The sequence below is a fragment of the Atractosteus spatula genome, chromosome 4, assembly GCF_055471065.1.
Source record: "Atractosteus spatula isolate fAtrSpa1 chromosome 4, fAtrSpa1.hap1, whole genome shotgun sequence".
Classification (NCBI taxonomy): Eukaryota; Metazoa; Chordata; class Actinopteri; order Semionotiformes; family Lepisosteidae; genus Atractosteus; species Atractosteus spatula.
Genome location: NC_142709.1, coordinates 59,426,614 through 59,454,361, shown reverse-complemented (window position 1 = coordinate 59,454,361; position 27,748 = coordinate 59,426,614). Strand labels below are relative to the sequence as shown.

General features: G+C 42.0%; 1 protein-coding gene across 2 annotated transcripts in view; it reads right to left on the bottom strand.

The window, feature by feature from the left end:
• stag1a (STAG1 cohesin complex component a) overlaps window positions 1-27,447 on the bottom strand; it is a 46,173-nt gene extending 18,726 nt beyond the window's left edge. The window contains exons 1-3 of one of the 2 annotated variants that reach the window (XM_088913236.1): window positions 27,281-27,447; window positions 578-758; window positions 24-132 (exon numbers count right to left, since the gene is read on the bottom strand). In XM_088913236.1, the coding sequence (XP_088769362.1) occupies window positions 24-132; window positions 578-606 (138 nt within the window). In that variant the 5' untranslated portion in view covers window positions 607-758; window positions 27,281-27,447. The remainder of the gene's footprint in view (window positions 1-23; window positions 133-577; window positions 759-27,280) is intronic. The other variant, XM_088913237.1, reaches the window with a different exon arrangement.
• Window positions 27,448-27,748: the final 301 nt, after the last annotated feature.

Below are 27,748 nucleotides of genomic sequence, written 5' to 3'. Positions count from 1 at the left end.
CCCGCTGTACGGCTGATGCATACCGGTGGTCGGCCAGGACGCCCCCTCTTCCTCTTGCCTTTGTCTTCCAGCTCTGCCACACTGACAGCCAGACTGACCGTCTCGGCCTGCCCAGACTCGTTAGTGGAGTCCCTGCGACGTACAAATCAATTAGCGAATGAGTGACAGGTAGAGCCAAGGGCCAGAATGTAAGGCTACAGCAGGCTAGCAGAAATCTTACCTAAATCCAATCAAGAAACATACCAAAGCACAGTATTACATGGATTTTCACAGGCAAGAGCATGTCTTGGGTCAGACAACACACAAGGGAGACTTATTAGAGACTTAATACATAAGGAAGACAAACAAGATGATAGCTCACCATAGGAGGACTGAAATCCTAAACTTTAAAGGCTGGTATATACATATCCCTTCTCAAAAAAACGATCTTAGAAAGCATTATAGATTGAAGAAATGCGACTTTGGTGCATGCTTAAATCAGCACAGTAAGGCAAGACGAAAAAGAAAACTGAACATGACCAACATCTGATAAGTCTGATCACTATATATCTGAATATCCATGAATATTTATACTTACTGTAAAACTGGTAACTCTGAAGTTATCATTTTGTAAAGTAGTTTCCACCTCAGGAGGGCTTTAACAGAATTCAGAGATTTCTCCAAGTGCTTTATTATCGTTATTAAACACGTGTGAGAACATGCAATGGAAGTGTCTTCTTCTGCATTCAGATGACTTCAGGAAAGTCATATCCCACAATCTAAAAAAAGAGAAAAACACACTGGTCTTACACAACCATCCACATTAAAAAAAAAATCTGTATAGCTTGAAATCACATGTGTAGTACATTTTAGTTGTTCAAGTTCAATTCACATAAAAAATACATTTTAACACCAGAGCACAGAGACCATTTTGCTGCCGTTCATTCAAAAACCAAACAGGCAGCACAGTTCAAGGAAAAAGTGAGAATGGAGACACCAACTGGCATTTTCAGGTACTGCAACAAAACCAAAAAGTCCAAAACAGTGCAGCAAGGGATTAGTTTTAAAACAAAAATAGTACAACCTGTTCAAGATATACAGTTTCAGATTAAATAATTCCAGTCCAACCACATTTTTTTATTTTTTTATATCCAAGGGGAAAAAAAAACTTGCTTAGCGATTCTTTAAAACACATTAAAAAAAATATTTAGAATGGAAAGCCTAATTTCCAATGACAGTTATATTTTTACACATGCCAGTTGGGCTGTTCAAGCAACTGGAAAATGAACTTGCTGCCGTAAACTGGAGTTTAAGGGTATATGGTAGGAAAGCAAAATAAAAGTACAGTTTGTGATTTTAAAATCAAGCTTGCTTGATCATTTCCTAAGCCACTTAATTATACAATAAGAAATAAAATGATAATAATGTAAATACAATTACTAATTTCTTCACAAAATCTTAGTTTTTACTTTTCAACAGACCGAATGTCATCAATATTGTCCTTCATGTAACCACTAGGGGCAGTATGAACCACAAAGTATTTTAACCTAAATTAATAAGAACACTGACAATTTAAACCTGCTGATGAAAAATGGACTGTTTAATTCTGCTTTGAAGTAACATCTATATTATCGTTCAACTGCACTTTTCTTGGTTTACCTTTTAAGTTATTTTGCGATTAAACCAGATGTGAAAAGAAGCTTGACAAATTATTTTTTAAAAGATTTGGACAACAGTAGGGGGCAGGCTAAGAAAGTCTTAATTTAAATACTCCAGAGCAACCCCCACACACATTCAAGATTACTACTTATCAGGCCCTGAGATATCATTAAATGTGGCACTGGACTGACTGAATTAGCACTTTTCACTTTAAGATCTGTCAGACCTCTTCAATGATGCACTTCAGAATGAGGCAATTCTGAACTCAATCAAGACGACACCAATCTAGATTCTGAAATGTCCTGGGAACACACATTTTCTAAACAAAATAAACTTTCATTAGGGAAATGATCATGGAGAAATCGAAGAGGCAAACTGAAATGCTCTTTTTTAAGCAACAATAGCCATCTCTTTTCAAAGTGTTTTACCATCCCTAACAGAATGTATATTAAGGCTGTTTCAAAAACGCGTGCCACTTACAGTCCCCCTCCCCGAGCAAAGGAAATGGTTAATCACTAACTTGTTTAGCCAGCCACTAGATGGCTGTACATTGTAAGTGTAATATGTTTCAGTTTGTCGCAGGTTGTACAGTGCTGAAGTCTGCACTCGAGGCACTGCTAGAGCACAGTTTTCACTCAGCGCACAACATTCCATACATTACCAGCAGAGGGGTCTGCTAGATAAGGAGAATCGCAGCAACTTAAAAAAAAAAAATATGAGTGGACTGTAAAGCAAGGAGCCAGCCAGCCAGCCCTGTTTTCACAACACTCAAAAGACAGCCAGGGAGGAAAAGGCACACAGCGCGCAGGGCACTGCTGTGGGGACCAGGCCATGGGAGACAGGCTCACTCTGAGTGACAGCTTGCCCACTAAGGCATCTTGGGTTGGGATTTCAGCTCCGTTCTTGTTAGCCTGCCTCTCAAGAATAGCTGGGCAATGCCGACCAGGCTCCCTGGTTACCAGGAAACTCTTCACTAATCCTGCCCCCCCCCCCCCCCTCGTCCAGCCGCCGTTAGAGCGGACAGCGCCGGCCGGCCGGTGATGAATGGAGCGTGCTCGCGCGCGTCTGCGCCCGCGAGCGCCGGGCCTCCCCTCCCCCACCCGCGGCAGGCCGGCTCTCCGGCGAGGGGGCGGGGCTCCAGCCGGAGCCCAGGAGACGCGCGCAACCGGAGGAGCCCCGCGGTCGCCCAGCCCCGACGCCCGGGAGAGACGGGGAGAGAGGGGCCCGGATGTGCGGTGGGGGGGGGGGGCAGGCAGGCCTGAGAGTCGCTCAGTGCGGGACGGACTTTCAGTGTTGAAAAGAAATAACAGAAGCCTTTTCCGCAAAGAAAAACAATTCAAATCAATGTATGACTTACATTTCAAATCTATATTATTCACATAATAAATGACTCTACACCAGGATAAACAGCCCCCCCCCCCCTCTTAAAAGAGCAGGAGTCTTAACAAAACCACGCATATTTAAATCGGCTTCGATTTTCAATCGTATTTCGCCAGACCCAGGGAGTTACAGTGCTGCGGTAGGGAGCGTCAGACAATAGAGGAGTCCGTTCTGGACAGAGGTCAGAAAAGGGCACAGGGACTGCCAACAGCAGGTCACAGAAAGGTCATTTCGCCAGGGTATTTCTGTCCCAACACCGACTGCAAGAACACACAGACCAGGGCAGGGGTTTCCAGCTTCATGCAAGAGCACGGCATTATTTTTGTAACCATCCAAAATCCCACAAAGTTTTTAAAAACTCTTCCTGTTCCTACACGAGCAATATTACTGCCAAGCTATAATCCACTTGACATAACAAAGCACCCTTACTAGAACCAACTAGATATATGAGGTTACCTTTGAAGGGCTAATCACATTTTACGTACATGACCACCAGACACGGCTACACTGATTTACGTAATGGGAATCTCTGGCTGCACAGTCTCCTCACTGAGACTGCAACTGCTTCGCCCCCAGGGACCCTGCAGGCGATAGTATATGAAGAACTGTTAGTAGGCAGGAAAACACACCGGGGTATAAACAACACATGCATACATTAATCAAGCGCATGAGAGGGGCCTTGGATGACTTGCACTTTCTGCCTGAGAGAGTGATGTAATGGGTATCGCACTCTGGGCCAGAGGTTAATGATTGTCGGAGACCAGCTCAGTTCAACAAGCCAACAGCTACAAGAGCAGGGGGGAAAGGCCACATTATAATAGTGCAAGGAAGGACTCTGTCAAGAATTTAAAGCAAGCGATAAAAAAAACAAAAGGGTGATTTACAAAAGGCCAATGATGAGCCTCTGACATAAAAAAGTAAAACGTATGGTACTAGTAAAAGAAATAAAGTATTACTTTTCAATTCAGATTTGTCATCTGAAGTGAACAGGATGAGAAAAAAATGGGAAAACTGTCTCAAAGAACCAACAATTAGTCATGCAACTGTTTGCATTTGGAGTATGTATTAGCATAGCTCAAGAACAGAGGAACTGCTGAGAATTTTTCAACACCTGAAGCAGTCACCTTTGAAATAAAAAAAAATTCACGATCTTAATACCTTAACAGTGCTTCAGACCCCGTTTACACATGAAGTATGTGTTAATTGAAGGTGGAGGCTATCACCACCATCTTCTTTTTAAAAATCTAAACTGCCAAGAAACAGCCTAAAAGGCAGTGAATCTTGTCAGGGGTGTCCAGTGGCATATCGATATTTCATGAAATCCACTACAGAACTGATAAAGAGTGGACAGATGGAATACACAGTGGATGTTTGTCAAATAATTATATGAAGTCCTGCACAACACAATTTGCAAATCTCGTTTTACAACTTGCATTTCTGGTGCCGAACACCACTGAGGTGGTCCGAAGGTCCGAAGATGAGTGCCATAGCACCTCTACCAATCAAATAAGGCTTGCAATGCAGTGAGCTGAAGGGTCATTTCCTGACGGTGACCTTCTCCAATATACCTCCCTGATACATATGCAGGCACTCCACCTATCGGTGGTCTACAAACTGTAAAAAACAAGAATAATTAACAGAACAGTTAACTTTCAGCAAGTGCTTCTATCCAGTTTAACAGCCTCTTCTTCAAACCAGGCCAATAATACCTCACTCTCAAATGCATCCTTTCATTATTAACCAGTTGGCCATTTTTGCAATTTAATGAAAAGTGGATAAACCTTCAACATCAATTAATAGTTTCAAACATGCCTTAGGCTGGAGAATTGCAAATTATAAATGGACAATAGGCTAGATGTAAACACAGTTATGAAGTCAATGTTACAAGCTACATTCTTCAAACACTAGGGTTATAGTTAGGGGTGAGCATGAATCAGGATTGTGTTTTTGCTATTTACATGTAATAATCTACACCAGAGGCTGGTTATCATCACTAGTCACGCAATACTTCATTAATACATACTTATTTTAATAAAACGCTTAGAAATTACATTTCGAACACCTAACGTATTAGTTTTTGATCATTTACTGTCAACGGAGAAAGCCGATATCCATTAAGAGTGTTACAGGAAACACTCCAATCCCAGCTTTCTGACAAAGCCTTTGCTGGCTCTGCCAGCTGTGCTGATCCGTTTATGCCAACTGCTTCTCTAGTCCACACTGGAGATTCTCTTTGCCGGCATCCCAGGAATCCCAGCTTTCCCATCATCCAATGCAGTGCAACAGAACACATTCTGCAGTGGCAACAGCTCATTAAATTTTTACACGCTTTCATGTAAACTGCTCCCTTTTGATAATTCCTACTTGGTTTTTTAGCATCTTTAATGCTGCAAAGCTCTTTGAGATGAGCAGATACTAAAAGATAATGATGAAATCAAGATCCATGTGTATTTAATGAAAACTGGAGCACTTCTCTGACAGTACTGTGGGCGCAAAAAGCAAAGAAAAGTTCATGGACAAAACAAAAATCACAACCAAAAATGTAACTCACTGCAAACGTCTTCATCAGCAATGGCAAAGAAAAGAGTAAATATGTTTTACTACTTGACAGTTCCCCAGTTAACACTAAGCTTTATGTCAACATGAGACCAAAAACCCTTCTGACATAGTATACATACTGTAGTATACCAAGTGCAAGCTTTCTAGATCATAACCACTTGGGATCAATGTCTGTCTGTAATTACATGGCCAGCTTTACATACTTTACAACTGCTTAAAACCAATACCATACTTATGTTTTCATACATTTTCATACATTAGAGTCCTTCCTCTTTTCAGCAAAACCAGATATAGACCATCCTTCCTGAAAAAGAAATATTTTCTTAAAAGGGCACAGAAATGACCAGGCTTCCATTTTTGTTTTCTTACATATAATGAGTTAAAAACAAAATATTACGGCGTTAATGTGTGTTTGGGGGGCGGGGGGGGGGGAGTGAAATATAACAGGAGAGGGTTGAATTTAACAATCTGGAAGTACGTTTCTCTGTTCATCTTAATGAAATTCCTTTTGACTTGGAATGTTGGCACTGCAGGCCAATTACGGTGACGGCACATAAAACTATAAAATTAATTCCTATTGATCGAAAGGGAAATCCAGGGTAAACCAATAAGAGAAATTTGACACTGAACAATTTCTCTCACTAAGGTGAAACCATTTAGTTTTAAAGCTTTGCCAGTTCCATTCAAAACTATTAGTGCATACCTTAAGGTGAGAATTTATAGACAGTAAGTCATGTCCCTGTACTCACTCACTGTGTGGAGGTCTTAATTAGTATTCAGACATATTTGAATAAAGCTCTCTAGTCACTGCAGATACGAGGCTGTCCTCCGGCTCTCTGAAGAAACCTGGCTCATTATTTACAATTTTTTAATGAAATTATGCCATGATTCATTGTCTGTTTCTGCATTCTTTGACAAACGCAGCAGTATATGATTCCTGATCTCAACAACAATCCTATAACTCCGAAGCTCAAGAAAAATCATACTAATACCATCTACATGGAAAATACAGGAATGAGGGCTCAAGAGAACAGAAATTAGAATTCTAGGTAGACCATTTCAGAACTGCTGTAATGACGGGTTTGTAGTGGATCCTTGTTTCTATGTATATAATGTATTGCTCTTCCGAGTCGGAAACAGATTCCAGAATTATAGCCTGGCGAATTTAAAATAAGCAGTCATCCCTTGCTTGCCAAACGGGTTTAGAAGTTTTAGAAATAAAATCACAATCTTTGGGAATTTGCACCGAGGCATCTTTTTTCAAACGCGCTGACAAATCTGTGATGGCGTGAACTGTTTTTCCTCAATCTCAGTATGCCGTTTGTGCTCGTAGCACCTGTGACATTTTGCCTGAAGAGTTAAGATAAAATGCTAATCAGGTTCTAACGAAACCCAACTGATGCAGAGACACCACTTCCTTTTCACTAACGATTTCTATTGCGTATCCTGGTATACTACCCTTGCATACAACCAGTAAAAAAGTGAAAAACTGGACAAGTGAAAAAACATAAATCGCATATACGTAGGGACCTAATGCTTTTTTATAAAGAGGAACCAGAAACATTAAGGCTGGACGACCATGGATGAGACAGCCAGGGATTCAAGCACCTTTAATGGGGAAATAATTGGTTGTTTAAAAGCCTGCTCGAGTCGGCACACAACATTTCAGATGTCAGCAAGCATGAAAGAACTCAAGGGCTTTCCCAGAGGTACTTCATGATTTATGCGGTTTTTTCGTTTTGAAGATGTACCACGCTGAAGACCGGAAACTTCTCGTCCAGGAGTGAGGTGCCTTTTTCCAAAAAACAAAAAGGGCTCAAAGCCTCTCGCCCATCCAAAATCATATGATTTGCATCAAAATCTCTTCTCAGAAAGCTGCGACTCTCCCTTTTCCGTTTTTTTCCACAAATTCATTGCATAGTGGCAGGAATCCAGACACAAAACCACATTAGACATCTCCCTCATTAATCCCGGGACTTGCGAAAGGCTGTTAGGCAGATTGGTTGCCCAGAGTCTTGAACGCTAGAAATCATTTTCCTAATGAGCTGCTAAAAAACGAAAGCTAAAAGGGCAAATGACAATTTTCTCCATTTTCTATTTCTCAATTCCTCCCACAAGTTCAAGCCAATTATTTTTACAGTGTTATTCCACAGCAGAAACGGCTCACCACACATACAGGAACATGATGCTACTAGAAGATGCCACTGATACAGATCTGGATAGATGTTTTTAACTGGAATGAGTCTGCCTTCACTTTGTCTAGACTGCTTATATAAAGTTACTAGGATCACAAAAACCTGGACATAGGTGAAGCTGCACCGATATTTTTCCGGCTCATTTTACACAGGAAAAATAAACAACTTCCCTTTATCATTTCCTTAGCTTTATTTTAGAACCAAAAAACTTGATTCTAAGAAACCTGCACAATTCACAGTGTTACATTAGTCAGCTCTGACGTGCTATAAGACACAAAAAAATAAAACTTGATGCAAATGCTAGTATACTGTATTTTACACAGGAGAAGAAGCCGTGGCTTGTAATACGATGTGCAGGAGGCACCACTGTCTGTTAACAGGTTATCTGACTCAGGCTGACAAAGCTTGCTTTGGAAAGGCAGAAGGAAAGGGGTTCACCGGGATACCTCTGCACATCTCCTTTTGCCCCATTTATAATATGGCTCAGGTCTGGGGATGAATTCTCCAGCCATCACCACAGGGAGAACTCCCCTCCCCCCTAAAACAGAGGACAGCAAGTCTCAATTATTCATCACTTCAGAAGACTGCTAGGGAGCAAACTATTTTGTGTTCCGAGCTACCTTTCTAAATTATACATCACCTCTTGTCTCAAACCATCAATCTAATTAGAGAATTTATTTCTTCTTAGTGCCATCTTCCGTCTGCCATTCTTAAAGAAGCAGTCAAGTTAATATTAAAACAGACCACAGCACAAACCTCATTTAAGCCAATGGCATGAAATCCACATTGTTTTCAATTCAAGCACAAGTCTATCCAGTCTAAGAATTCTATATATAGACAGAACTGTTTATTAAACAAAATAGCTCTGCAGATAGTGTTTGATGCTGCAAATAAACCTCCCAGGTCCATATCAAGATGTCAGGTTCTGTAAATTCATCTCAATTTTCTGGCTCTTTTTTTTTACATTTCTTCTGGCAAATTGCAAAGCCGCAAACATTTCACAGACCTAAATTCATCGGAGAGCTGTTATCTTTCCACATGTGAGGGTCACCTCTTTCCTACAGAACAGAGAAATTATTCTTCATTTCTCCCACTTCCACATTGAGTGACACTGAATGAAACTGAACGCATTACAATACATCTACAAAAAGCAACCGTGATAACACACATTTTAGTTTCCAACTGTAATTTAAAATGCATTTATGGAACACACAGTACGTAACATTTCATAAGAATGGCATTATACAAACAAATCCCCACATATAACAAAGTAACTGCTTTGCCAACATAAATATATAGCACTATATAACTGCAAAGTATTTTACAGATTTTACAGCCAGGATTTTTGTAAAAAGGTTTTAAAACTTGGCACAGCCCAGAAGCAGCAGTATGTTTTCCCATCAAGTGTCTTCCTATTTATCTGCATGAAGGTAAGGTATTGTATAGAAAATGGGAAAGAATAGAGCCAGGATCTGTTTTCATACCAGCTAATTCAGTACAAAGACAATAAAGGCTCAGAGCTGGTTTGTGTTAGACCACTCAAGACAGCAGTCAGAGCTGGAACAAATCACTGCAATTACACAGCGTTATTAAAGTAATCATATGCACATTAAGCATGCCTGACCTTGAGAGACCTCGGAACAGAAAAAAGCAAGGGTGTCTCTAAAGAGAAACCAGAGGAACAGGAAAAGGAGGGCACGGAGAAAAGGAACGTAGCAGGGAACGTACAAAACAAGCTTAGGTTTAGGGGTCTTTCAAGAGATATCTCTTTAGCAGATCCATACAGTGAGCAGCTGTCCAATACTTCACAGTATTGTTTTCCACAATCTACCGCTAATACCTATCAGGCAACTGCTGGCTCGCTCGGAGCACCAGCAACTCAGACTCATGTGGAGAGTCTGCACATCAATGAGCACTTCCTGTTGATCTCTCGCTGACGGCAGATTTCAACATACTTGAGGATCAAGTATTGCCTCAGATATGCAAGTGTAGCCTTTGGCTGTCTGAGGAAAGGGGCTTTTCAAGATCAGAACGCCAGATCCAAAACCAAGCTATGGGTCTGTCGAGCAGTTGCAGCCATCACCCTCCACTATCGCGTCGGAAAACGCACTGAGGGTGCCTCAGGGTGCAGGGGGTGCATTACAGTTTAATGCCTGCGAAAGCCCCTTCACATATAAACCAAACGACAAGACAATCCAACGAGTGGCCTCTCTGACGCGATGACAGTCCAACATCAACACTCCCATGCCCATCACGTCGAACTCCAGATTCCCAAATCAGATCTCGCATCTCGGCACTTTGAAACTTTTTTTTTTCAAATCAAATCAAAGTTTATTTATCAAATGCACAACAATACGGCGTGCAGCAGTAGTTGCTGGCAATGAAATGTCTTTTCCGCGAGCTCACAAAAATCACAAGAATCATAGAAATCACAGAAATCATCAAAATCACAGAAATCATCAAAATCACAGAAATCATCAAAATCACAAAATTGAGGTCATGAAAATAAGGTTACATAATAATAGATGTAATAGAAATGGAATAAAACTCAATATGAGTAGAGCTGCTGTGTGTCCATGGTGTATGCAATATATACAAGTAGTGCGGTTATGCTGAATACAGTGAAAACTGTGTGTCCATGTAGCCATTACAGGTGATTTGCTAAAGGAGCTGCAGGTTGGCTATTTAGCAGTCTTATTGCCTGTCAGTAACAGGAGACTGAAAACCAACGGAAAGGTAGTAACAGCAGGCCATGAGCCAGGGAAACAACCCAAGCCCATGGCCCCCAATGTACTGTACTAGGAAGCACATGTCTGAAATGTAACAATCTGTCCGGGCTGTCCATGTGAGCCGTCTTTGGACCCACAGACTGAGAGGACAGAGGACAATCAACACAGAGGAATTCCAAGAGTATAACCACTTGCTTAATAGCACCTGAAGCAAATAAGTTCAGGTGTACTATAAACAAGATAGGATCCTGCAGGAAAAAGTTAATATTGAGCTGCATTAAACACACATTAATTGTTTTGCAATTAGACTGTAAGACACTCCATAGAATTGCGAGTTTATACCCGTGAATACTAATGGGGAACCGAACACCTATACATGTTCAACACGTGTACTGTTTCACAGCTCTGGAGGTGTATGTTGTCTCAGCAAATGTTGCCATTTAGAAACGTTAACACAAAAAAAACGAGAAGACAATGCATAACTTTTTTTTCTTAATTGAGCAGATAGATTTCTATAGTTGTTTTCACACTTGTTATGCTGGTCCCTAACAAGTCCTGTGAAAAAAAAACATGACAAGTGCCTCTAAACAAATTAACTTTGCACAGTTGCCCAGCTATAAATAATCCGGTTTACTCTCGCTGCACTGTTTGGTTTGTAAAAAGTCAACAAAAAAGCCATTATCAGCACTTTTATAGTCTCGCTATGAGAAGGGCAATTTTTTTTTTACAGAAGAGAAGAAACTCTATATATACTGCATCTTGTTGCTTTACTTTGACAAACAACTGGTTTACATTCTTAGTGAAATTACATTTTATAAAATATATTCAGAATTAGTATTATTTCAAAAGTATAATATACACAAACATCCCATAAACCATCTACCACATTTTAACTCATGCTCAGTCACATGCCAGTTACGGCTCATGTCAGATCGTTCAGATCTCCACCCTTTTAAATGGATAAAAAGTACAGGAATATTTGGCACGGCTGACTCTTTATTGTTCTAGGAAACAGCAACGGCTTTCCTCAAAACAGACCAAGCCTGACAGGATAAGAATCTATTCCTGCTTTAAAAAAACAAAAACTTTTTTCAAACTTCTGCAAGCCACTGCCCGTAGTGTGCGGTTTCCTACAAATGGAAAAATCGCCAATTCCAACAAGAACTACAGGGAGCTTGGAGCTGTGAACAGTAAGATAACAGCGTTTGCAGGGAACCAGAGAATCCAACCAAACATTCCTTTCACAGCAGCCCTTGAGGAGAGGAAACAGTGCTATGATGGGCATTATTGTTTTTAACAATTACTGGAGTAAACAGTCCCAGAGACACCTTCTCTGAGAGTGGAGGAACTGGGACTGGTCACTAGCTTTGCTCATAATTTTAACACCAGTTAATTAAAGCAAATCATTTATTTTCTTTGACAGCAAGTTTAACTTAAAGTTACTTTTAACAAGTTGTCACTGTGCAAGCATCAGTGCCACTCTTAAATACGCAGTCATGGTAACTCAGAGGAGAATGACTGGTTACATTACTGCTCTTGACTCTCCTGCTCTTACACCTCTCACTCATGGCCTCGGAGCACAAGAGGAGGGAAGGGAAAATGAATTCAAACTGCAAAAGCTCGACTACATCGACCAAACAAAAAAACTCCTTAATGAATATTCTTTGGTGTCAATCTGTCCTGGTATTTCAGTGTGTGCTAGCTCCTGAAACAACTATCTCTAAGAACACTCGCAGCTAGAACTTCAGGATAAAAAAAAATAATGTAAAAACAGCAAACTGAGGATAAAAGGTCTCCTTTCAGCTTGTAACTGTCTTATATGCTTACTGATCTCTCCAGCATGCTATTCTCTATAGTCAGCCAATCAAATCAGACGAGGAGCTTATGACCTACAAGAGGGTTACCATGGCAATGCCTGCCTTCTGGAATACATGTCATGCATGTTAAGTGCCTTCCAGACACACACACAGGCACACACAAAACGCCTTGGACTGTACCATTAAACAATCTGTGAAAGCTAAAGAGGACCTTCAAAAGCAATAGGAAACACCGCAGCAAAAAATGCATGCTTTAACTGCTCCATTCAGAAATCTCTAGGACATGAGAAACAAACGTGAGAGCTAACCATTTAGAAATGCGAGGTAAAAGTGGTACAGTCTGGTATGTACCCGCGGATTAAGCTCTTGATTGATGATAAAAATAGCTGCTAGCTTTCGCGGTCTTTATTTAGTTCAAGAAAGTATGTTAAGAGCACCTACTGAATGACCCCGTGCTAGGAAAACTCGAGTTCCAGAACAGCACTACGTTGATAATCCCCCCCCCCCACTTATTCAAACAAATCAAGCCTATTTCTTTCACATCAATAAAAAACATTGCCTCATCTGAAACGAACGGGGGAAAAAAAAAATAAAGCAAGGGGTGTAAAACAAAGTGGATTTGGGAAGCAAGGAGCTCCAGAACTGAACCCAAGAACTCGATCAGAGCCGCCAGCTCTGGCATCCATTCAGGAGTTCTCTCCCGCGGAGACAGCTACAGATGTCTAATCCACCTGGCTGCAAAATCCGCGGCTAATCACAGCTCCGCGTGTTGATCACCCCCAACCTGGAAGGCTTTTGTTCTAGAGAGAGGGAGCAAGGCGGAGCGCGCGGACGCGCGGGGGGCGAGGCAGGCCACCGCGGTGCCCCAGGAGCAGCCGGCAGAAGCCAGTGCCTCCCGACGGAGACCGCCGTCCAGGGACCGCGGGTCGAGGAGGCGCTGGCCCGGGCCGGAGTCCCAGGGGAAACAGCAGGGGGACAGACTGGACTGGAGAGCCTCGGGCCGTATCTCTATAGATCCCCACCCTGCCAAGGGGAGGTCCGGCCATCAGCACTCGAAACACAGGAGCCCCACTGGTCAAGAGAAGAACAAATACACAGACGCGGAGAACCCGAGGGCCGGTTCACATGCATCAGCTGGCCTCCAACGTCTTTGAGCGTGGGGAAAACAGTTTTAGCACGTACTTCGGTGGGTGCCAAGAGTAAGTCCTTTGCAAGCACGACACCCAGCTTGCTCTTTCACCACGGCTGAGAAATTCACACACGTCAATGATGCTCACGGACTCTAAATAAACGTAAACTGACACTTTGCAATATGACTAAGGCAGTGCCAGACGACACAACAAGAGGTGGGTGACGGCACTAAAAACTGAGGATTAGCAGTTGCGATGGAAAATGTCAGAGATCTGCAGCCTTTTTTCGAGGGCTGAGGTACAGAAGTGTTTCTGAAACTCCAGTCATGCGGAGTGCACAAACGTATTACAACTGATAACTTTCTAGACGCCATTTCAAGTTCTACCTGCTAATGTTTGCAGTTAACAATATAACGTTAGAAATTACAGTCCAGTGCAAACCTTTTACAGCCTAGCCTAGAAGCTAGGTCCTGAGTTTAAGTGTGGGATTTTAAATCCTAAAAGATATTACTTACATGATCAAATGCTACGCCCACAAGGGTATTAGTTCAACTACATTTCAACTCGCTTTAGTACGCAAACAAGTTAGTATCCCACTCATAAAAACTTTAATTTTCCATTTTATAAGGAAAATATTGCCTGTCCCCATTTATGTTTGTTCCTGCTAGAAGAATCATATGTGTAACCGTGGAAGAGTCCCTGTTCCGCTCATCGCTTTAATTAAGACAACTAAAGAAAAACAGAACTTGAACTGACTGCAGCCATGTTGCTCCCCCTGCTCAACACGGCAGGATATTTAAATCAGGTGGTATTGAAATGCAGTTCACTTCTGACTAACTTTCAGGCCTTTGTGGTCTCACACTTCATATTACTCTCTGCAGCCAATGGCGGCTGAAAGCTTTGATTTCTTTCACTTTGCATGGACAACCCCACCCCAACATCTGAACAGACCAGTAGAAGACTCAAGCATCATGAAGTAGCCGGAAACTTACATTAATAATAGATTTTATTAATTTGGGAGATGGGGGTGTAATCAGACTCTCAATCCCCTTTCCACAAAGACAAGGAGGGTGGTGCAGATGCTCCTAGCTCCTAGGAAAACTAGGGAAACAAATTCAAGAAAACGTAAAGCAAAGTCAGATATCAAGTGCAAGCTTTTCAACTTCCTTTTTATTTCACAATCCGCGCTGCCTTCCAACTCTTCGGTCCTGGGTTCGATTCCAGACAGGGGAGCCTTCCATGAGGAGCTGGGAGGTTTTCTCTGGGTACCCTGGTTTGCTCTCACCTCACAGAGACCTAGGGGTGTGGTGGGTGCACCTGTGACCTGCGATGGACAGGCATGCTGTCCAGGCTGTACTCCCACCTCAAGCCTGTCCTGTCCGGGAAGCATAGCTTCTGGATTGCTGCAGCCTTCACCAGGAACAAGGACTGATGGATAATGAACACTCATCACAAAGGACCGTTTTCCTTTCATGTGCTTGCAACTTATGCTTGTTGGAGAATTTGGGAATGGTTTGTTTCCTCCATATTCTTACTGGTAATATGATATTGGCCAGTGCCGTGTTCAGACATATGTTAAACCAGCCATGTTTCTGCAAATGACTAGCTTGGCCAGAAACATAATCAGTTCATATCATCATGGCCTATATTTAAGGCTGAAACAAGAGGCACACCTTTACACAAAGAGTTGTGGGAGACTAGAACAAACAACCCAACCGAAATGTTGTATCCAATACCCTAGATTCTTACTGAAAAGGCTGGATAATATTCTTGGGTCAATTAGCTACTTAAATTCAAATAAAGAGCCTCCCTTCCTTTATAACTTTTTTGACAACATTCTACGCTCAACCCATTAACATATACACACTTCATGCAGCACCATCAGAGACGCTAAGAAAAAACAAAGCACAAAGCTTTTCTGTGCTTATCTCAGATCTCTGAGCAAGCAAGACTCAACGAGTAGCTGAAGGAGGTAATGTATCCCCAGAGGTTTCCTGAAAGGTTTTTATTGGTGGCATGAACAACTAAACACTGAATAATAATCTGGCTAATAGATCTTGGGAATGAATGAGATGTTTAAAATTAAGTTAATTTTAGCAAAATGGCTTCAATAAATCAAACTCTTAAGTGTAGACTACTTCGACTAAACCATATTTGAAATGTTTTTATTGCAACGAAATGCAAAGATTGGTCAGAGTAACTATGAAACGAGTGCAGACAACTGACAATCCAAGCACTTTTTCTTTAGAATAATGTGGGATTTAAAAGTTTTCACTGTATGGTATTCAATAATGGATATTCTGATGAACTATACAAAAATAAAGGTAAATTCCATTTCCAAGTTTATTACCAGCTCAGAATTGAAACTAATCAATGGCTTTAAAATGCAAGATGAACCAGAAGCATTCTTACTACATGCTGAAAGGAACTGATAGGATTATTTGCAATTGTGCTTATAAAGCTTTATTACCTTGAGTGCACAAAACATTGTGGTGATGCTTGCCAAGAAAAATATGCAAAGTCTGGTACCATAAGCTGAATATTCTACACTCATTCCCCTCCCCCAACATTTATACCACTTCTCATGTAAAATCAATCAGTGAAATTCAATGATTATCGCAGAAACCTTGTAATGCTTCCAATATCTGCCTTGAAAGCAACATTATATGCTGCAAGTTATTGAATCTCAGATTTCAGTGGCCTTTCTTCCACTGGGAAAAAAATGCTTACATCAAGCCAACAAAAATGGTCACTATTATAACAATTTAAAATTAGTTTTATGCTTATGAAGGATTCCAATCTGCCACTCAGGAGAGAAATCCCCAAAGATGGATTCAATAGGATACGTTGTATAGCATGGACCTGCAGTTGGAAAGAGGTTTTACAAAGTTACACCCTTATGTTTAAAATTATCCTAACCACATGATTCTCATGATCAAATAAAATGCCTGTAAAAAGAATAAGAGATCAATGCAAGTGAAGGAATGAATTGAGACAGCAACTCCCAGCTGTCCTGTGTATCTGACCTCTCGCTCAGAGGAAGTCTCTTCAAACACTACCGAATGCTACCGTGTACAAGGAAGAAAATATTTCTAAAGTAATATACAGTATGAAGACTTTATGTCACATCACTAGAAGCAGCAGATGACCTTAATTTTATAGCTGTCAGAGACAAATGAGTTTTTGATCTTCCAAGATTAACCTAGTTAGTAAAACGAGTGAATAAACAGTAGTACAAAGTGTTTCAAGTGTTAGAAAAGTGGAATGGTACTGTAGTCTTCATCATGAAGACTGCAATCCACAGTGCAGTCAATATGCAGTTACCATGTTGAGAATTAAGGGAATTTAAAAAAATCACTGATCTGTTCAAGGCTAATACAGGCACTGATGATTCCTTCTTTTATGTTAAGTGTGGGCATGACTTTTTATTGACTCATGTAATAAGTGCAGCATCTGTATATATTAAATTAAACGAACTGAAATGTTTATAAGCAGCCTTAGGGCTATTTAGCAAATTACCATCACAGACTGTATAGCAGCCATCACTGTAATTCTTAAACCATGCATTTTAAAAGTGTGGAATCCTGCCGTTACCAATAGCAACAATTTTGGAAAAATATTTTTTGTTAATGGGAGAGATGGGTTCTAAAGTGTCCAAGAAACCAGCCTCATTATTTTTTCATCATAAGCCTAGTTCCCCCCCGCCATCTCTATATCAGCTAAACAAAGCTTACAAGAACAAAACTTACCTTACTGGGGGAATGTACATACAAATCAAAAGAAAATCCTTTTAATGTTTTCCTAAACTGGATAAGGGTGAACTTTCATGACCTCTTGAGGGGCTTTCTGTTAAAACACAGGAAAGGGAAAGAAACAGACACTAACACTCCCCTTTTCAGGCCTGTAGCCAGGCAGACCATGGAAAAACTTTAACTTGCTCCCAAGTGGAATAAAGGGCCTATTCACCTGAAGGTGGAATGTTCTGGAGTCGAAGGGGGTGGGTCTGTGTCAATGATGGGCGATGAGACTACAGTTTATTTAAACTTAAGAGACCTCTAAATGTCTGGAAAACACTGCCTACAGAGGAAGTGTGAAAACATTCTATGATTCCTGTTTAATGCAGGAAAAGACAAGGCTGAAATCTCATGGAAATGTACACTTCAAACGAACTCCTTACCCGGACTCTTCACATGTTTTGGAATGAACAGCGCTGCCATCAAATGCAAGACGTTTTTTCCTTAAGCATCAAGAGATTTATAATGCCCCTACCTCACAGATTCATTGCTGATAAAAAGAAAAGATCAAGAGAAACCCAAACAGAAGTGTATTCTTTCCTGCAAGCTTTTCTTCACTTCAGCACTGGATGCTCTGTGTTGGACTTTCGCATGTGGACCACATAAAATGAGGCAGTAAGTTTCAGCTACACCCGTATCTTCCACACAAAACACTTTACATGAATCACTTCCCTTGGGAGGAACTGTAGCCATCCAAAGTCCAAGGCTGATAAATTATCAATAGAAAAACACGGACAGTGGCAGCTGTCACGACCTTAATGCCAAAATACCACTGGAGTGGCCAGCTCAGGAGACAGGCCCAGACCCACGGGCCTTTTAGCAATATCGACTAATCATTTGTGTACAAGTCTTTATCCTCAAGTCAAAGAACAATGCAAAGATTCACAATGACAGACGTTCAGTGAAGGCTTTATTTCAAAAGGAAACAATCTGTACAATTCTTCAGATTCAAACTGGGTACTTTGAGACATTTTGGGTCTGAATGCCTTTGTGAAAAAGGTGAGAGAGACACCCTACAACGATATGATTCTTCAGTTTTGGTCTTCCAAACCTTTAATATGCAGCTACTTAAAGCTGAAAAGAACAGCAAGCATATGTCCTAAACATCTGCTAAAGCACTGAGTGTACATAGTATACAGCAGAGGAAACCAGCTTTACAGTTACAAATGTATCAACAAAAAACAGGCAAGTCAACAAACAAAACTGATAACCCTGCCTTTATACACCGTTCTGTGTCCACACATTGGCAGTCCTTAAATGAAACAGCAGACTTCACTTTTTGAAGGATTTAAAGAAATTTCCATAACTACCATGCATAAACTGAAAGGCAGGGAAGCAAAGAAGCAGCCGATCTTCTTTCCGATAAGATCATAAACAGGCCGGTGTTCTCCTAAATGAGCTAATTCTAGAGATTTATTTCTCTAAGCATTTATCACCTTATAAATGGCTCCTACAGCAACAGGATTGAATCTGCAACACAATGGCATCACAGAAAGTACAAGGCTTCGACAAAAAAAAAAATGTAAAGTCGAGATCTTGAAAATGCTCTGCTGTAGGACAAGTCGCAAACATGACATGGTTCCCCGGAGAGCAGCAGTAATATAGCTGCGGTTTCTTGCTGTATGATCGGCTAAATGAATAACAGCACACTGCAAAGCTGTAGGCGGTGTGAAAAAAAAGAAAGCTGCTGGACTGGGATGTACACGGACGAAAGTCACACTCGACCTGTCTTGTCCGAGCTGCTTTCCTCTCAGTCTTCGCACGTCATCACGATGGTTTCCCACTCAAGGCTGGGTGTAGTCCTGACTACCTGACGGGAGGCTTGGCCTGTATTTCCAACATCTTAAAACAATGCACATGCTGTTCCAGCCAGAGCAAACTGTACCATCCACCCGCTCAACAAAGGGTAAACAAAACCACTCAAAGGCACATCTGGCTAGAAGAAATGAGACTTCATCTTTACACAAAGAGTTGCAGGGCTCGGGAACAAACCTTTGGCGAAACTGACAATGGTGTCCTCGAAGGAACAGCTGGACAATATCTGAATTTAAGAAATGAATACTTTCTTAGTTACAAGAAAAGAATAAGCTACCTCCTGTAATCCACTCAATGATTAATCGTGTCACCACAACCTTCTTAGCCGAGGACAGAGAAATAATGGGACTTACTCAAATTCCACCTAAGAGCCGAGAGAGTATTTGACTTTGGCAAAATGTTTCTGGTAGTGTCAGCGTTACTAAATCACTCACCTGCTTGTTTAAATATAACATTTAAGTAATAGACTATACTTAACCTCTGTTTAAGAGTGGTTCGTTCTGAACTCTGTCGAGCAGTTAATACATTTTATTACTACAGGAAATCCCTGAGCTTTCAGAGAACAAGAACAGATTTAGAGTGTTAGTCTACAGTACAGTTTTCGTTGCTAATCTAGAAAGAATTAAAACTGGTAGGCTTAAACCTTAACTTCCCTAGCTTAATTAACTAACCTTAACATGAACCAAAGTTTCACAAATAGACATAAGAAAGACTAGAAATAAACCTTTGGGTTTTCTGTGCTTACATCTACCATATGCTTGTTTAACAAAAGTCCAGGATCATTAAGTACATGAAGAAGCAGCCGACTCTACTGTGTTTGGATCCTCCCCTAAACCACACCCATGATTTAAGCAAGCAGTCCAGTCTCTAAGGTCTCGTACAGAAGGAGGAGTCCTGTTCGTCCCAGTTCATCGTTAGCTGGTTGAACCACAAGGCAACAATCCTAGCCATTTATTAAGTGCATTAAAAAAAAGAGTAGATCAAATGCATAACAGATCAAGACAGACACAGAAAAGCGTTAGGGCCCAAACCGAATTATCAACAAATGAGTAACACTGCTCCTAAAACAGCCTCCAGGCTAATATCATGTTAACACACGCACAAACAGTGTGGCTCCAACCCAGACGACTATGACAACCTTCATACCAGCTTTAATCGGTCTTGTACACAGCAGCGCAATACAATAACCTTTCCACCCATCTATTCCTGCATAAAGACAATTTCTGCTTCTACAAAAGCACAACTTTCCACACTTTCATCAAACCCTTACATTATGGATTTTATCGCATTTATCGCATTTACAGCACAGCACTGATAAGCTGCCTTAAATCACCTCTTTCGCAATCCAAGCACTCTGTGCTGAAAGATGGCATTCTGAAAGTTGTATAATGTTAAAGGAGTTCTGTCTGTGACTTGACAAAATAAATAACTCTGAAAAGAAAAAGCTCTCTAGGAAAGTTTACTCAAATAGCTCAGCCTTCCTGTGACAAAGCCTTTATTATCAAAAGGCTTTGTGTAAAAGTAAGCTTTGACAAGCTATTCTATCTAACATTGGACAGTACTACAAAAAGCTCAAGTAAATGTTTTACAGCTAAGAAAATACATGTTGCATACAGGTATGTCAACTGGCATGTTATCGTGGAATAGCCAATTAACATAGCTGGTAAATTAAATGGTTTCCATTCCTAAAAACAGATCTTTCCAGACTCAACTTAAAAACAAAAGAATCAGATAAAAACTTTCCGACTGCTATGATTCATCTAGTTGTCTCAAGTTTATATTACTGAGGTGTTCCAAACTCCTTTCCGTAATCTTCACCGGCAAAACATGCAGACGAAGGAAAACCGGAAAGCTTTGGCAACGGAGAAATGTAACATGAACATTTACTGTCTTTCAGAACACCTGGTAATCAAAACTGCTATCGCACGGCTATACACCGCCCGCAAATCCACAATTCACGCACTTGCAAAGCTACACAGAAAATTACCATGATTTAAATGGTTTGATTTGGCCATTTCATTGCTTGGGCTGTTTAAAAATACTCCTAAACAGAAGTTTAGAACAGAAGCCGATTTTAACACACACCCGAGTAAATGCCATACGCCCTAAGGCTAATGTTTAGTACAGTGCTTGGTAAAGTGTGCGATAATTACTTCGTCTCGAATCCCATAAAATTTCCAGTCAGGTAGGAAAGATTCCACCTTACAAGAAACGCAGTCCAATGTTTTTGTAATGGAAAAGAACGGAGGACACGACCACGGATCCTCCTGACAACTGGAACGATTGGAAAAGGAGTAGGCTTTTTTTTTGCCCCATTGAGATCACTAATCAGGGGTTGAGTCCCAGCCTGTCGGGAGCACTGTGCGTCTTACCCAGAGAGAGAAGCGCTATTGACATTTTCGGGCTTGCCACATGGCACGAACAAGAGATGCCACCAAAGGCCCAACACCAGGCAGAGAGGTCCAGACTGATGGAATGATGCAATGATCTAGCGCAGAGGTAAGAAAGCTACTCCAGAAGTAAAAAAGGAAGAATTCAACTACCTTTCAGCTAAAGCAGTGGTTCCCAGTTCTGGTTCTGGTGACCCACACACCTGCTGGTGTTTGTTCCAGCCGAGCCCAAGCTCTCAGTTACACAATCAAATAATAATCATTGACTTAATAATAAGATTATTTTGAGCTGCTTGTTCCTGGCCCTTAAACATATTGGAGCTTTGACCATTGTATTTTGTAAGCAAAATAAAATTCCAAACTTCTGACTAGAAATAAAATGCAAGTATTCCAACAAAGCACCCTTTTAGAACAACAGAGGCCTCAACTATCCGATGAAGGATGGGATGGGATGAAAACCAGCAGGTATGTGGGACACCAGGACCCGGATTGGGAACCGCCGAGCTAAATGTAGCAGAGTTTTAAAACAAGGAGTCCAACACATAACTTTAGCTCAGTCCGAGAGCAAGGCCATCCTTGTCACAGATCAATACTAACGAGTGAAAGGATCGAAGTCCTGCTAACATCAACAAACAAACATTTAATCACGCATGTTGGTGGCAAAATGAAACAGCTGGCCAGTTTCACCTGAGCCCAATGCGACCCTGCACCATTTCCAGAAGAGTGGACAGCAGTATCATGCGATCTGTGCCCTCCTGAGACTCAGTTCCGTCACGGTTTATAAAGTCCTTGCATTTAAAAAGTGAAAAGGCCTATTTGCTTCTTTTCCACCTTAATCGTAGCCCCCATCTTTCGTTTGCCATCTGCATCAAAATCAAAGAGCATGCTAACTGCAAAACCTGGCTTTTACCTTCCCGCTGGGGCTAAACTTGGAAGCTGAGCAACTGCATATATTTAAGGTACCAGGACCTGAAAAATATGATAAGGAAAAACTATGAAGAATGAAAAATGTATGACCGTTGTAGATGAACAGCAACAAAACAATACTCCGAACTGAGTTCAAATATTACTAATTCTGCCTAAATAGGAAAGCTGGACGGTTATTCAAAACGTGTCTTCTACATACTTAAGTCACAGAAATCAGAATACTCTTAAACACGCTTAAATTAACACCAGCAGCATTTTCAAATGTTCCATTAAACTTTTTTGTTCAGGTTCAATCATATGCCTACTATTACAAGCATATGCAAGGCTCTCACTTTGTCATAGTTATCTATCCAACTTTATTGAACCTTTTACTGCATCTCCTTCAGATCCTCACTTAAGGAAATGGGATACAATGACAAATTTTAACTTAGCATGAAGTAAGTATCTGACTTCATCATTAAAAATGACATTGTATTCTCTGTTGTCTAACATTGCAGCACATATATACAGTAGATTCCACTAGGGAATCTTAGAATAGAACAGCTACGGTTCATGCAAGAGAGAAGAAATGATTCACCTGCCTCTAATCTCCTCGGAATTACAAATGGGTTACCTAATGGCCCCTGACATTTGTACAAGATGAAAACAATGCTGCCCGCTGCACGGTGAAGAGCAAGGACATTAGAAGAGATGAGGGACATCCCTGTCTTGTATCACAAGAAAAAAACAGTTTCAGATTCACAAGCGCTGGAACTCTCTCCAGCTTTCCCAACTGCTGAAACTTGCAACAAAATGACTGGGAATTAATAACTGAACAGCACTCCCCCATACATACATACCCTACCCCGCAACATTGCTGTGAAGGAGACAGTTCCGTGTTCACTGGTCCACGTTTATGGTCTTATCTAAATGAATGAAAACAAGCAAGAGTACAGCAGGCTCACATAATCAGCCATAAAATGTATGTTTATCATCCGCTTGAATCCTGGGACATTAATTCAGTGGTCTTAAATTTCTGGGTAAAAGTCTCATTGCAAACGAAAAGAAAACTCAACATCAAAGCATCTCTAACGGCTTCAAGTTGGCAGTAAATGAAGCAAGCTGCCCAAGTCACAGGATGAGGTACAGTATTGCAGTGGAGCAGATCCTGAATTTGCATGGCTTGGTAAATTCAAGTCTTAAACGCAACACTGAAAAAAAGAGTCGAAAAATCTTTGTGAACAGCAGCCAAGGAACTTAACACCTAATTCTGGAAGCAACACCTGACATCTCAGCCAATATGCGCTGCCCTCTCAGATAGGACATGGACTGGTTTAACTGCTTCCATTCACCTCCCTGAGCTCTGCAGCATCCACAGGAGTCACTGAAAAGGACTTCAGAGTCAAACATCCTTTTAGAAAATGAGGCATTATAGAATTTGAAGAGCAGGGTGAAAGCTGTAGTTTGTGATGCAAGCACCAGTGAGCAGCACCCTGCATTGTATCTGTTTGCCAGGGCTGTAGAGTACACAGGTGGCCATTGCTCCTTCACTCCAAGTATTACGACTAGTCACACAAAACACACCCTCAGTCATTACTCACGCATGCTCCCTGTCTGACGAGATGAAATTAAGGGAGGCTGAAGGCCTGTGCCACTTGCACACTTGTCTCTACTGCTCTACTGCATGAGGGCATCTTTTTTTTTCCCCCCCCAATATCTAAACCTCCATCTCTGCACGACATCTGCCTTGTGCAACTCACACTGGGCCTCGTTTCCTGAGCCAGCAGATTAAAAATAGCTGAAGCCATCGTTACGCGAACTCAAGCCTGATCCACACTGGCACTGCCTGCCAAACCGAATGCATACCCTGTTAAAGTTACGCAACGCGAAAGGACGCAAAACAGTATGCTGGCAGATGAAGTTCTTCCTTTTTAAGAACAGCACTGAAAGCATCGCACCAATTATACCTTTGAAACCTAATAACCGTTTTCTGAACTCAAAACACGTAAACAGGAGGGAAGCTATTTGAGTGCTATTTAAGGACAACCGTGCCACATAGCTGAGGAGTTACTGTGCAAGTGGCCACAAGAAAAATCTGTCCCCAAACTAATGAAAACAATGAAGGATTTCAAGATCTGATCAAAACTTTTGATGCACCCTTCTAACACAAGAGCCGTCTCGTGTAACCTCAAATACTATTTAAAAAACTACAGAAACAACCAGGTTAAAGGCAAGAATTCTATTTTTAAGATCCATATATTTCTGACCAGCAATTTACATGCTGATCATGATGTCCAAGGTCACAAGCAGCCATCTGGATTTCATCATTCAAATATTGCGACATCCCTTCAGACAGACAGCAATCACAGCCACTACAACAGAATTTCTAAACAAACATTTCAGAGGCTATCCCACAAGTAGCCAAAACAGCCATACCCCCATACCTTGATTAAGGCCTACCTGGCTCATTTGGCAAAGCCATTCTAAAATCAAGCTCTGAGAATGCGCGTAAGCTTGATACTTCACACCATCTTGTCACAGAATAAATTTCTTCCCGTTAATGTGTCATATCAAGATCTTGAACTAGCAACGAGTGGGGTTTATTTTGCTACATACCACCAGGTAACACAAGCTGAGAAAACAGTTCAATCACTTTATGTTCAAACGGTACAAAAAAAGTAGATGCATAATTAATAATGATAATTGCTTAATAATGAAATGCGCTTTTCTGGGCACTCCACTCAAAGCACTTTACAGGTAATGGGGACTCCCCTCCACCACCACCGATGTGCAGCATCCACCTGGATAAGGTAATCTGGGGCCTAATAAATTTCATAAAGTTATCGAACACTGTTGTCAGTGTGCTAGTTTTTGACTTACCAGCCACAAATGAACAGAAGAACACCTGAAGGACAACCATGATGTGAGGCGAGGGTAAAACGAGGCTCCAGAAGAGAGACACTGACACGCCATTCAGCCTCAATCCCTTTCCTACAGTTAACAGGTTCCATGACTGCTGAGCGTAATTCCAATCTCATTTCCCAGGCAGCCTGGATAGCTGTGAATCCAACCACCTGGTCCAACAGGCTGCAGTACCTACTGAGCTAGCGAATAAATACAAGCAAGGAAGCTAAACGGAATTTGAATGGTTTTAAATAATGGGCTGTGAAATCAAACCACGTTCTTCCCGAGGACATATTCAACAGAAGCCGTGAGTTTAGGAATGTTATCCTGTTGCATTCCACAGCTTCTAAAAAGGCAACAGAGGCTACACAAGGTTTGTAAGAGCTGTAGAAAGAGCTTTTCTTCGTAAAATAAAGACTGAGCTGACCAAAAGAATTCCGCAATGTGCAAAAAGAAAATAACAGGAGCACAAGAACAAAAAAGGGGCTACATTACACTTCTTAACCACGGTGTCTGCAGTTCCTCTCCAGCAAAGAACTACAAAAGCAATAAAATGGACTGCCACTCTGCAGTGGTCATGTGATCTGGGGGCCTGTGTGCTTTGGTGCCAACAGAATGCAAAACACACTTTACACACAACACTCGAGTTTTTCCACCACTCCCTGTGGCAGTGAAATAGGAAAGAACTGCATGGACACATACAAAATAACTCAGCCAAAAGTTCCAAACGCGACTCCGGAACAGGAATCCCTGCTACCCTGCCCAATGAAACACTTCACACAACTTAAGGTGGCGATGCACACAGCCCTAACACCTCCCAGATCACAGGTCCAGACCAAAGCCCTTAGCAGGACGCGATCCCGTGGGCAAGACTGAGAACAGGATAGGTTTAAGAGAGTGGGCGCCAACAGCATGGGGGGGGGGGGGTTCATGGCGAGGCAGTGTCTGCAGTGGGCCGGGGTTGAGACACTGACTGGAGAGCTGAACTGTTTTAATGAAATGAGACGAATCCAGTGCACAATACGGGTCAAAGGTCGGGGCACGCAGAACTTGCCAACTCTCGCAAGAGGCAGGACAGCAGCCCTCCCCGCGCACACACACACGTCTCATCAGTCCCAGGTTACAGACCCGGATTGTAAACAAATTTCCTCACAGCCGTGTCCGAGTGCGTCTCGACCAGCGAGCACGGCCAGATCCCCGCACAGCCCCGCACTGCACGCCGCGCACCGTGTGTGTGTGACCTGCGGTCTCTACCCCCCCCCTCCTCCTTCCCGGGACTTTAGAAGCACGTTTCCCCGCTAATTTTTCAGAAATGCACGCTGGATCTTGAGGAAGGGAGAGGGAAAAAAAAAAACCAAAGGCACAACAAATCATCAGCATGTCGTCATCTGACTCCACTTATAACACACACAAGTGCAGCGAGCTTGGTTCGAGAGACTCGTCCCCCCTGTCTGGCGTGCAAACGGCGCGATCGTGCTAAATAAAAACCCATCACCCGGTGTTTGTGTTAATACTTCAGGTTGCGAGCTTGCACAATGGCGATCGCAGTGAAGCCGGACACACACACACACACTACCGCAGAACAATAACCTCGCCACGGGCAGACGTTACAAAGAAACTGTAACTCCTCGGCAAGAGAGCAATAACAAAAGAGCTCCTGTCTGAGAGCCTGGATTTCGGCTAACTAGGCTTTCTGTATGTCCGCCTTCCACAGGGGAAAAAAAAAAAGACTCGTTGCATTAAAGTGGAACCTTCACGGGACACAGTGACTTTGAATTAAAAAAGGGCAAACTAGATCGCAGCTATTTTGGACAGTCGTGTTCACAAACAGCAATAACGAGAAATCGTTCAGATCCTTAAATAATGCAAGCGGGAAAAGGCAAAGCACATTCCCTCCTGCAGCCGCTCCCCATCCCCCACCTGCACCCTGTCTCTCCCTCTTCGTCCTCCATCTTTAATCCGCGCTCTGTCTCCCTTCTCCCTTCAGCCCGGAAAAAAAAAACCCAAACCCAAACTAACTCACCTTTGCCGTCCATTCCCGGACCGTTTGCCCCTCTCCGGAAGAAAAAAAAATCGAAAATATTTTAAAAACGGCGAAGGTTTTTTATTGGAAATTGGACCGCGAGCGGAACCGCGCCTTTCAGAAGAGCAGCAATCCTAAGCCGCCATCTGGTGGCATTTTCCACAATCGAATGGCGCAATTGCAGACCGGAACCAGAGCGCCCTCTGGCGGACACAGGCGGGAACAGCAGAGGCGCGCCTAGGGGCTAAAGGGAGGGCTCGAAAGACCCCGCCGTTCATGTCAGCCAACAGAGGACACGCTGTTGCGTCAGCACAGGAGGGAGGGATCCTGTGCCGAGATGGGGGTGGTGATAGGGGGAGGAGGGTCATGGAGTGACAGCACCCGGTTTTGTTTGTTTGCTTTTACATTTTGTCGGAAAGCGGGATCCTGCATGGGACCAAACACAAGCGGTGTTTTGTGTTTCTCCCT